Consider the following 12,500-nt stretch of genomic DNA (forward strand, 5'->3'; position numbering starts at 1 on the left):
TCAAAAGTCAGGTGTGCTTGGTTTTTCACTTACATAGCTTTCATAGAAGAAGTGTTTCTTGATATCACCATGTCTAGATAAATACTTGAGGAACTTCTTCTCAGTGGTTCTGGAGTTGCAGCTAACAAGAACAGATCTCTCTGCTTGTTCTTGCTCTCTGTCTGGACAGCATATAATGACTTGGGCCCATCCTTTTCCTTTTCATCTGACAAGAAGGAGCAAAATATTCAACACTATGAATAACTTTATCTGTTTCTTTTAAACAATTTCTAGAAGACAAGAGACAATAATTTGTTGTCATCGTTAATCCATGTGTGTGGTTAGCATACTGTTGTTGTCGGACAGACCTTGCAACATTAGCTGTTAAAGAAGCGCCGTTTTCACATGTACGAGTGTCAGTAGCCCTAGAATGCCATGCCAAATTTCATAGGCAAAGTGACTACAGTGTTCACAGACAACTGTGTGCATACCACAAGTCACATAAGAGTTCCATGTGTCATACGTATACGTATATAACATACGTATTATCCACAAAGCATCTACTAAAATCGCATTTTAATTTTAATGACAGAAAAGTTAATTTAGGAGAGGATTTCACTGAACTGGGACTTCCTGGTGGACAAACACAAAACCGAAAATTACCGAGACCCTGATAATTTCTTAAGTTTTTTCATTTTCTATTAAATAACTGACGTCTTGTGTACGACAGATAAGGCTACCGAAAAATAAAAATATTTGAATGGAGTTTGGAATGACGGGTAACGCACAGGAGACAGCGGTGGTGTGTATCAGGGCTAGGCTACAGGCTAACTTGGTTTGTTTGACAGTTTAAAATACTGACCACTTTCGTCCTTTCGTGTTGGCTCAGCTTGCGCAGCAACAACGTTTGTTCCGATACTTCTGAGAAGAAATGTATCGAGCCTCTGTAAGCACTTCACCGGGCTGCCCCGTCCCCCTCATATGTAACCTGCACACTGCAAAGGAGGACGCCATTGCTAGAAGCTAAAGCTAAACAGCGCTTGCGCGTGGCGATGTCTACGGCAACTGAGAAGTACCATATCGAACTCATTGCGGTACTAAAAATAAAAGATCAATACATGTACATGGATGTTTGGTTATACTTTGCTGTGTCCTTAGTAGCTGTCACAGAATTACAGCTGTTACGTTAATCTCAATAAATTATTTTGACTTATTTTATGTTTGGTACGTCAAACGTCTCTGATATGTTACTTTTTCACTAACTTATGTTAAATGTTGTCCTCACAAAAAGTATCGAACACATTTTCTGCAGGAAAATACCCAGTGATTCTAAGGAGGGCGATCCCCTGTGATTCAGCACTCAAGCAAAAAAAAAAAAAAAAAAAACGTGAAATTTGTTTTTCATCTCACGATACAGAAGAAAGGGAAAACGAAACTTACAAAGAGTAAAGTGCGCGCACCTGACATTAAAAGCTACTCCACCTACGCGCCGCTCGACTACACTTCCTGTGTTTACTTCCTTCTAAACACAGTCCGACCTCTCTCGCTCAGTCAGTCAGTGTTGGACGCTGGAGACACACAATGCAGAGACGACAGTCCCGATAAGACTCTGATTTGGAGATTATGGCAAGTACTGTGTTTTTGTCTCTTGTACAGCTCCTCAGACGCTATTCATCGGCTAAATATTTTAAACACTGATTGTATTATTTGTACAACATCCCGAAATATTACGCATCGTTTTTGTTTTATGGAGAAATGTATTCTGAATTTGCACTTTTACTTTCTGTTAAAGAAATCTAACTCTGGCTTATTTGATCATTTTTATTGTGGGCTTTGGTGGGGAGGGATATCTGTGTCTAAAGAATATTTTGCAGATGTGCGTGATTTGCATGAAGTAACAAGCTAGATTCCTCTTCATAGATCAACAAAGAGCATTAATTAGCTTTTAACAAACAGATGATCAACACTGTGGGTGTTTTACAGATGTAAAATGAGGTCCAAGATTTCCTGAGGGGTTTTCCAGCTTTACTGCGAAACTCCCGTCTGCTAGGAAAATAGTCCTCTAAGCCCCTCCCAGCTACATGTCCAACCAGCTGAACCAAAGCTTCACCGTTTCTGTGTGGTGTCACTATCCATGCTGTGCTTCAGAATAACTTTTTGGGGTCACAGACTGATGACCGATGGGATTTCTTTCAAGTCTGAACTAGACAGAAAAAATGTCCATAAACTGAACTCCTGATGTTTCATTTTAGATCAAGCAGGACAAGTCAAGTATCAAGATGGATTACAAATACGATAATGGAATAGAACTGCTGTTGGCTCACATGAATATAGAGGACATCATCAACGCTGCGGAGACTCTGTATCAGCTTGAGGAGGCGGAGGACGCAGGCTTGTCGTTTGAAGAAGAAGGTCTCTCCCAGGAGGAGATGGATGAGAACGAGGAGGCAGGACACTCGGTGGGCTCTGGGAGTGAGCAGAAGAACTATTCTGATGGGGTTGGTGGTGTTCAGTATGGGACAGTAACAGATCTCCTGTCCTTTGTCAACCTGCTCTCCAACATGCAGACAGCGGCCCTGCAGCACCTGCCTCAGGAGATGGGAGTCCTGCTGAACAAGGTGAGAATCTGTTTTTCTTTTTGCGCTTTAACTCCATAACAAGAATGAATGTTAGTTTGCATGGCACTTTGTCCTTTACTGGTTACGTTTGTATATGATCAGCCAAGAAAAACTTGCAGTATTTTCTTTTTTTTTTTTTAAATTGATGTATTAACTGACCTTACTTTGCAGAAGGACATGGTTGTAAAAAAAGGCCGCTACCAGATCAACATGGACGTGCTCCTGTTTCCATGGAAACTGACCTACAAGAATCCAGGCTCTGGCCTTGTGCCCAAGGGCTCATTTGGGAAAGTCCACTTGGCTCAGGACACCACCACCAGGAAGAGAATGGCTTGCAAACTGGTGAGCAATGCTTGGAATTCATCCTGTGCTAATTTCTCGAAACACTGGCCTTAGGTGCCAAATATTTCACCTGCCAAGTACTATTTGTCCACAAAGCAACTACTCCTCTGTTTGTACAATAATTCTTGATGTCAGCATGACATGTTTTCTCTTAAATCAAAAGAGGAAGAGTGCTCTTAAAAGAAGAACTGTTTTTTGTAACAAACTTACAAAATGGCTCAAGATGATTGTAAGAATGGAAATTTAAAAATAACTTCCCACAGCTTCTCTGGATGTTCTGAGTTAAATTCACAAAAAATTTGTTTTCCTACATGGAAAATATTGACACAAGGAAGGAGTAGTTTCCTCCCCAGTCTGGTGCTATTATCAGAATGCTATGTTGACACAGTGTATTTGACACACAATTACCGGTGCACTGGGGACGGTTTACTGGCACTAGTTTATGGTATGTGTTTGGTATCTGAGTTACAATAGATTTGCTGCAGATCAACAGAAAGCCACAGATTACAGCACCGTCAATTAATCATCACTGAAAACTTTGTCCATTATGTAATAAAATGCTTTTAATAGATATTTTGGGAAACAAACTTATTTGCTTTTTTGGGGTAAGAGTTAGGTGAGTTAGATGATATTGTGTATTTCCCAAAATGGCAAACTATTCTTTTAAATAGTGGTGGCGATTTTTCACAGATCCCCATGGAGAATTTCAAAGCAGCCGACGTGGAGTTCCAGGCCCGGTTCCGACATGAGAATATCGCTGAGCTCTACGGGGCAGTGCTCTGGGAACAGAGCGTCCACCTGTTCATGGAGGCCGGAGAGGGCGGCTCGGTCCTGGAGAAGCTGGAAAGCTGCGGCCCCATGAGGGAATTTGAAATCATTTGGGTGACCAAGCAAGTCCTGCGGGGCCTGGAGTACCTGCACTCTCATAATGTTATCCACCACGACGTCAAACGTAAGAGCAAAAGTTTTCTCATTCACCTGTTGTATTGAGCTAGTACAAATGTTTCAGGAAATTATGTAATCTCAGTTTTTACCGTTCTTACATGAAAGTCAAAAGCCACAGACGGATGTAGTTCTTATGAATTCTAGAGAGTCGTAAGTGCCAAGCACAATAAAGCTGAATCTGTATAGTCAGCCGCAAACCAAACAGACCACAGATATCTCATATACACAGTCTTACACACTCTGTCTGAGTATTACATACGTTTCCTGCTCTGTAAATTTGACTAAAGCTTTTTGTGGAAATGTTCAAAGCTAGCCAGGTCACACTGACAGAAATGTGGTAGCTAATTACTGAGATGACAAAAAGACAGGGTAATTACAGTAGGTGGGGCTCAGCTGAGGTTTGATATGAGGTAGCTCTACCACAACGACGCTGCTGGGATCAAAGCTTTCTCCAAAGCCATCTGTCAGCCTCATGTCCTCGAAGGCTGTTTGCTGTCTGGAAATTCCAGCCTGCCTCTCATGTTCTCTCAGGGTTAAATGTAGGGTCCAAAGGGGCAAGTGACTTATGGCAATGACCAGCCTGGGCCTCTGACACGTTGCTATGGCTGTTTCTGTTTCCTGCCTGCAATGAAAATATGTAATTATGCCTGAGTGAGGATTTTAAGCACTACTGAAAATACTGTGCAAAATAGCGTCTCTGCAGCATCTGTAAATCATAACTTCTGTTTTTTTCTTTTTCTTCAGCCAGTAACATTGTCCTGATGTCAGACAAAGCAGTGCTGGTGGACTTTGGCCTGACGGTGCAGATGACAGAGGATATTTACATTCCTAGAGACCTGAGAGGAACAGAGGTGAGAAAATAAAAACCAAGATCTGATGCAGTTTTACAGGCTGCAAGTGTAAGCCTGTAATGAAGGGGTAAATTACTTACTCCAATCAATACTTGTTTTTCTCTCTCTGAATTTGTGTGTGTGTGTGTTTGACTGTAAAGGCAGCAGTCTTCTTGACTCATGACTCAGGCTAGACTTCCCAGGGATTTTGACAAATGAGTCTTAAGACTTGTCAGCACTTTGTGGCCTCTTTTCCAAGATGATTATAGAAATTCAATGATTGGCAACAGAGCAGTCAGTGCACTCATTGACTTCCCTGATGCTAATAATAGTCTACTGCTTGGCATTCTCAGTGCAGATGTTTTAATCAGCACTTAGGGAAGTCTAAACTAATCCTAGAGATTCATGCATCATCGTTATTTTTCCATGTTTTGACCAGTTTGTGTGTCAGTCTTTATGATTCTTTGTACATGCACCCCGGGCCTCTCTGGAAAGTCCCAGGGCAGACACCCAGCGGTAATAATAAGAGAGACAGAGCTAGTACACTGGGCCGCTCAGGCTTACATCAACATGGGAGAGTGGGCTGGAATTTCCAGCAGAGAGAGCAAGTGAGAGAGCGAGTGAGAGAGAGAGAGAGAGATATGAACTCTAGTAGTGTATTTACTCTTCACATCCTAAAGGCCACCACACTTCTGCACTGCCCTTACCTTGACACACAAAGCCTGTCTAAAGGGTCTAAAGGTTAGTTTGTTTGTTGCAAGAGAAACCCCCTTTTAAAACCCCCCTTTCAAGAGGTTGTTTCCTGTTTGTTCTATAGCACTGAGGGGGAACCACTAACATACTTTCTCCTACCATTGCACTCTTCAGCTCCATGACATGTATTTAATATAATGTTTTTCTTCTTTTATTTAGATGTACATGAGTCCAGAGCTGGTTTTGTGTCGAGGACATAACACCAAGACAGACATCTACAGCCTGGGCACCACTATCATTCACATGCAGACTGGCAGCCCTCCCTGGGTCCGCAGATACCCACGTACTGCCTACCCATCCTACCTCTACATTGTAAGTACTTTACATTTTTATTATCCACGCTAACAGTGTGAATCTATGCTTGGTCATGATTGGTTTACCACTGGTCCAGATATAACTGAACAACTGTTTGATGAGTTGCAACAATTAGTCACATAATATAGTTAATAATAATAATAAATAATAATGAAAATTATCTTTATTTGCAGCCTTAGATTGTAAAGAAATTTGGTTATGGTTCATGGTCCCCAGAGGACAGACCTACTGACTTTGGTGACCCTCTGGCACAGTCTTTTCTAATGGTTCATATTTTTGCTTTTTACTGGAATGTCTCAACAGTTGTTGAATAGATTGCCATGGCAGTTGATATAGACATTCATAGTCCTCAGTGGCCAAATCCTAAACACTTTATCCCCTTCCTTTTCGTGTAGCACCACCAGGAGGTTGAATTTTTGAGGTTCAAGAGAGATATCTCAACTGTTTGATAGATTACCATACAGTTTTATATAGAAATTTGGTTTATGACCATATACCTTCAAAATTAATGAGCCATCAGCCTAAACTGCACTTTTTGGTTTGTGCTTCTTTGCATCAGTATATAATCAGGACTTACACAAAATGGCTAACATTGCTACTTGTACTTTTACAAGTATAAGCTTTTTAGCTTCTGTCAGCTCATTGTTTTGGTTTTTCAGTATGCCATTGTTTTATTTATAACTGGTTTGCCCAAGTGAAAAAAATCACAAAATAAATCCATCTCTACTGTTTAAAAATGCAAAACACGATAATTTGAAATATTAAATTTAGTAATAAATATAGCAAAAAACAGTATAACATATAATCTGCTAATTTCTCATCTAATACCTGTCAATATGTAAGGATGAACATTAAAACCAAGGGCTGCATTTTGAGGTAAAAAAGTGTATATGTTTTTGAAGGCTTACATGATCTGAGTAATTCCTATTTATGGCAAAGCATTTGCTATTTTCTTTTTTTTTCTACCCACCCTCTACCCAGTCATGTATTTTACTTCACAACAACTAAGTATCAAAAGCAAGTTTAGGACCTCAGCTTTTATCCATCCAACAGTCTGGTTTTCTTTGCAATGAGCACCTCACCTGCACAGAGTTAATAGTATAGCAATAATGAACATATATAATATATACCAAGTATGTTGTAACTTGCTGCATTTCAAGAAGTGACACATTTTTCCATGGTTTTTTTCAGGTCTTCCACAGTCTAGATTATCATGAGATAAAAAAGCGTTAATGTGACTATTCATAGTGTGTTTCACGTGGTCCATTTAGTCAATACTTCTCTTTCTTTGAAAGGTTTTCCATTACATAGGTTCTTTGCTTTCAAGAAGTCCTGTGCCTGTTTGTGATGATTATCAGCCCTTTTGATTTAGACATTTACTCACTTCCTTGTGAAACTGCCGTCATGGAGAAGTAATGTTACATGGTTAAGTCACGTCTACAGGCTGAGCTTTGCTATTCTTCCTTGTTCCTTTTTACTACAATCAAACTTGGTTTACAAGCTAGTACTCACAGTGTCACTCAAAAAGGAAACTGGGTCACAGCTGCTGGAGGACTTTTCAATTCCTTCACTGTCTTTGTAACTTTTGGTTTTTTCCTTTCATGTTGCAGTACTCTAACAGCAATTTTGCCTTATCTGTCTCCCAACAGATACACAAGCAGGCACCCCCTCTGGAGGACATAGCAGAGGACTGCAGCCAGGCCATGCGCTCCTTCCTGGAGCGAGCCCTGGAGAAGAACCCTGTTCTGCGAAGCTCCGCATCCGAGCTGCTGAAGGACGAGGCCATCAACCCGCCCAGGGAGGATCAGCCGCGCTGCTGGAGCCTTGACTCAGCGCTGGAGGAAGCCACTCACACCATTCTACGGCAACAGAGCCAGCACCACGACACCACACAAGGTAAAGATCTCTGTGCTGTTTGGATACATTGCCACCAGGAATAACACACTATTGAACTTGTTTGCAAGCACGAACACTGAGTACTAAATATGCTTACACTACTTATACATGTATTTCTTTTTTTTTTTCTCTTTTGCAGAATCATCTCTGTATTCTGTGGACTCTGGCCACATGAGAAGAAAGGGCTCCTTGTACATTGACCTGGGGGCCTTGTCAGGTTACTGTAAACTGGTGGCAGGGCCCCCCACCTCAGAATATGGCTAACACCTGACCACAGATCATCATTTTAGTGGCTGAACTGTCATTGAAGCCAAGTGATAATTTACTTAGTAGCCTTTTTCATGCTTCAATGTTAAGGACTGATGAATAGGTCAGATGGGAGGACAGCTGCAGGCGCCATGGCTCATTGACAAACTGAAAATGTTTATAGGTCAGGATGACTTGCAATGAGAGGAGCTAGGTCAGCCTGAAACAGACAACACTGCAGGACAGTGGTTGGATGAGATCCATTGTGAATAGATTGGCATTAACTATGGGTATAATTTTCTCAGACCTCCTTGTGGGATGTCTGTACATGCTTTATTTCAGTTTGGTAAATAGCACAGTGATTAATTAAATATATGCTGTTTTTCCATGAAACTTTGTCTGATAGTTTTCAGAGTAAGTTAATCTACCACTAAAAATGTAAGCTATCTTTTAACAGAATGTGTGCACTAAGCAAACATGTATGATATGTAGTTCTTTATGGACTTCCTCTTGTTAATTCCTGTGGAATATTAATAGCATCATTGTGGTATGCAAATGACGCTTCTGTGAAATGTATGTGCTGTGCTGATTTGTGTTTTTGAAGTTGCCCAAAGTTTGAATCTTTGTCAGTCATTATGCAATAAAAGAGCAATAACATGAAAATCCTATATTGTCTGATATTTCACTGCTATGTCAAGTAGTTGTCAAGTATTCACCATCCATTATTCACTGTCAATTTGTCACATCACAGCTGTGGGAGACTGATGTGAAATTAAAACATTCAGTATATCAGTATGATTCACATTCAGTGTGTTGATCAGCTCTACTTTCATCATAACATATGTCTTGATAATTAGTATGTTAGATGTCTGTATAAGCAAGCTTACATACAGCACATATATTACACTCTGAACGTGCACAAGTGTGAGTGATGATGCTTGGACCCACTGTTTAAACTACAACATGGTGGGTAATAAATACAAGACATTCACATCAGTGTACTAATATCTCTTACTAACAAGGGACTTTTGCTCGAGTCCTCTCATGATTTCCAGCTCAAAAATCTGAGTTTATGTGCAAAGATTTGATATTTGATACAGAAATGTTACACAAGATCACTTATGAGTGTTGATGGAAAGAACAAATAAATGTTGTTTCTTAGTAAGGAAACATGGTAACAAATTAGTGGGTGGGGGACACTTTAGTTCTCCCTCATCTCTCTGGCTCTGTCTGTCTTCACAGTACAAGTAAATAAGGAGATCAGACATAGCCTACTCTGCCCTTAATATACCCATGTAGATTCTGGTTAGGGAACTTTGCAGGTCTCATGAGACTATTAGTCTTAGAAGAAGATTAAAGCTCTACAGCCAGGCTGCTCTCTGAAGCTGTATTTAAATCAACATATATGTCCATGTGTCTGTGTAAACACAGTAGTAACTTGAACTAAATGCTAATGTCAGCACGCTAACACGCTCATAATTATGTGTTTAAAGAAGCTAATGAGGTATATTGTTGCACCATCTTAGTTTAGTGCTAACTTTTGCATCTCATTTACATTTTTCACACCTCTATTGAATTCCCATTTTTTTGCCAATGATTCAAAGTATTCAGGTCCTGTACTGTAGTTTTGAAATACATGTACTTTGCTTATTTCTTTTGTATGCTACTTAAGACTTCACACTACTTATTACTACTTTATACTACTTACACTACATTATACTAAGGATTAAGTACTTTTATTTTACATGTATTGTTAATAGATCATTTGCTTATATTGCAAAAAAAAAACAAAAACATTTTAATCATATTATTAATACTTCTAAAATATGATGAATTGTTCAGTGAAAATAAATCCCTTTATCTAATATTTTATTCCAGAATTAGTCTAAGTCACTTTTGTAGTAAAAAGTGTTTTTGAAGTGTGTAATCCATATATTTTAACCTGCAAACAGGCAAATCAGCTTGTTTCAAAAAATCTCAAAAGGCAGCTCTTCCAGCTGCAGCACAACAACCTGCTTTATTCTTTCATTTTTCAATATACACACTCTTTCTCAAAACAAAGCTTTCTTGATTCCAAAATAGGTTTAATTATTCCTAGTGCACAAATGTATATAGGAAACAAATATCTTGATAAGATTTTTGAAAGTTAAAATAGCTACAATTATATTCACACATCAGTGTAAATAATCATTTAATATATGTAACAGTGGAACAGCATAATGCACAAGTACTTCTACTTGTGTTATATTGAATTTTTAATACTTTAACTTGAGTACTATTTTGAATGCAATGCCCTACATGAAGAAAAACAACATGACTGATAATGTTCCTGCTACATATTCTACGGTATATCAGCAGGAAAGAGCAATAAAAACCCAAAGTAACATTTCACTGGAATCTGCTTTGTGTGGGTTTTCCTGGATTCCCCAGCTAGCAGCTCGGTCACATAGATGAGGTATGAATAAAGTTTTAGTGAAGACCTCTTCTACATGACTTTTAATTGTTCTTAATTAGTCATGGGCAGTATCTACTACTGATTTTGCATCAGGGAAACCCAAGTGGTTGAAATGTGTGAAGTGTTCCTCTCCTATCTGCAGCTCAGGCCTACTCTTCCTCTTTCTCAAAGTGTCACATGTGAGTGGGCGGAGACCTCTGCTGCGGAGGGGGTTGCCTCTGAGTCTGATCTGAGAGACACAGCATTCACTGTGATATTGATGAGACAAATACCACCATCTGCTGGTAACAACTGACCACTGTGCTGTTGTTATGTTGCTGAACAGACAAGAGCATTCAGGCTACTGAACTATTCATCATCACACCATTTCATGATTTTTTTTTTTTTTTTTGTTTGTTTATTTTGTTTTACATCTGTCTGTGGGTTTTAATTAAGAAATGTAACAAATGATAAATATTAACAAGAGCTTGTGTCTAAATCGTGCAGTGATAAATTACTTAAAATTACTGTTTGTTTCTTTGTTTGATTTTCTGAAATGTAAGAGTTTTGGACAAGATCTCAGTCCAACAGCGACAATTTGAGGTCTATTACAAGATTTTTAGTGACCAAATTTTTGGCTTCTATATTTCTGCCTTGGTCTGCTATAGGTCAGCAGTGTGGAGACTTCACCTGCTGTGCCTTCCATTTCTGTTCCTTCTTCCGTACGAGCCACTGACTCTGCAGAAATCATCCAGTCTTCTCACATGTCTCATGGTTGTTAACACTGATACCCTCCATGCAGCTGACCTACATTTGAATTCTGGCAACTAAGAGCGTGACATGGCTTTATTTTGGAAAAGCTTCACATTAATGCCACACATCTGCAGGTAAGCACAGCCTCTTGTATGACTTTTTCAAACCTATTTAAAGTTAACACCTTTTTAAAATGTTGACAAGATTTTGTAGTTATTTTACACTGTACCAAGGTGACTTGTAATGAAGACAGGGTTTTACTGTGCACAAACTGAGTGACTGCTTTAGCTATACAAAGAGGTACATGTTTATTAGGTGTCTGTACAATCTGATAATATCAAACTTATGATGTTCATTCTTGTAATTGGGGATTTTCAAGACTATGGTGAGTGGTGGTGTTGTATTTTAGCAGCAGTAGTATTTTAGGAGCAGTTTCTAACATTATCTCCTCCTCATGTACATTGTTCAGTTATTAAAATGTGCATACTTTCCATATATTCAGTGTGAAGTACTTTGATCTTGACAGTACTTTCAGCTGACTGCCAAGTCACATGGGACAAAACCACAATACTTTCAGAGAGAGTGAACGTCAAGATAAAACCACTTGGAGATGCCGGGGATTGAACCCGGGGCCTCATACATGCAAAGCATGCGCTCTACCACTGAGCTACATCCCCTGTGGGAAACATAGGAAGAGAACAGTGAAAGACTTGAGCACTCTGAGAAGTATGTAGAGTACGTTTTTCCCCCCCAAATCTGTTACTTGTTGACATAGAACCTTTTCTGCAAAAAATGAAAAGTAAGTGGAGTGGATACTTTATGTCCATTAAGACAATGAAGACCCAGTAATCAAGATAATAAAAAGGCTATCTTAAGTGCTAAAGTTGGAGGCAACTGGACTTCTTTTAGGTTCTTGAAGACAATTCACCTCTCATCCAAAAGGCTTCCTCAGTCCTTAAAACTGGTTGTTGAGTGGGAATGACAGGCCATTTGAATCAACAACTGGGTGTTTATGTGTCTATGTAGTCAATAATTATCCATCCTGATCATATCTGTAAAAAAAAAAATTCACTCCTGAGTCACAAAATGTACAGTGAAAGCACATTTTGTGCATGGTTGGAAAATTTAAGATAAGCAACTTCTTTCTAGAGAGGCTAATCTTACTGTCCTGATTTTACTGTAAACTGGCATGAGTCAAAGTAAACTGTTCTGTAACATGGTGCAGAGTTAACATTTAAAGTAAAGGAGCCTCTGACAGGCGGTGATATGTTCACCTTCTGTAGCCAGTAAGTAGGGCTCATAATTAACTATTCTAAAGGTATTCCATTTTATAGCATAGAAAATCTGTGCTGCTATTTCACAGTGGTTAAGGTCTGAGAAGAATAAGTA

At 39.3% G+C, this 12,500-nt stretch overlaps 1 protein-coding gene and 1 non-coding gene across 3 annotated transcripts; one reads left to right on the forward strand and one right to left on the reverse strand.

Annotated features, from left to right (window-relative positions):
• Positions 1 to 1,445: 1,445 nt before the first annotated feature.
• Positions 1,446 to 8,592, forward strand: LOC108894681 (mitogen-activated protein kinase kinase kinase 8). 2 transcript variants are annotated; one of them, XM_018693322.2, is made up of 8 exons: positions 1,446 to 1,605; positions 2,232 to 2,597; positions 2,769 to 2,939; positions 3,630 to 3,891; positions 4,629 to 4,735; positions 5,627 to 5,779; positions 7,432 to 7,678; positions 7,818 to 8,592. In XM_018693322.2, exons 1-8 carry the CDS (start codon positions 1,603 to 1,605, stop codon positions 7,940 to 7,942), a joined length of 1,434 nt encoding a protein of 477 aa, XP_018548838.1. In that variant the 5' UTR covers positions 1,446 to 1,602; the 3' UTR covers positions 7,943 to 8,592. The 2 variants fall into 2 exon arrangements, with proteins under 2 accessions (XP_018548838.1, XP_050922908.1); XM_051066951.1 differs by having other exon boundaries at positions 1,512 to 1,609.
• A 3,124-nt stretch (positions 8,593 to 11,716) lies between these two features.
• trnaa-ugc (transfer RNA alanine (anticodon UGC)) lies at positions 11,717 to 11,788 on the reverse strand. The gene has a single exon. It is a non-coding gene; the product is annotated as a tRNA-Ala (tRNA).
• Positions 11,789 to 12,500: the final 712 nt, after the last annotated feature.

Source organism: Lates calcarifer, linkage group LG24 (assembly GCF_001640805.2).
Source record: "Lates calcarifer isolate ASB-BC8 linkage group LG24, TLL_Latcal_v3, whole genome shotgun sequence".
NCBI lineage: Eukaryota > Metazoa > Chordata > Actinopteri > Centropomidae > Lates > Lates calcarifer.

What these genes read in the sequence shown, in the direction of transcription:
- LOC108894681 (XM_018693322.2), top strand. An exon ending in GAGACCTGAGAGGAACAGAG is followed by an intron (nt 4,736 to 5,626) that starts GTGAGAAAATAA and finishes TCTTTTATTTAG; the next exon opens with ATGTACATGAGTCCAGAGCT. An exon ending in GCACCACGACACCACACAAG is followed by an intron (nt 7,679 to 7,817) that starts GTAAAGATCTCT and finishes TCTCTTTTGCAG; the next exon opens with AATCATCTCTGTATTCTGTG.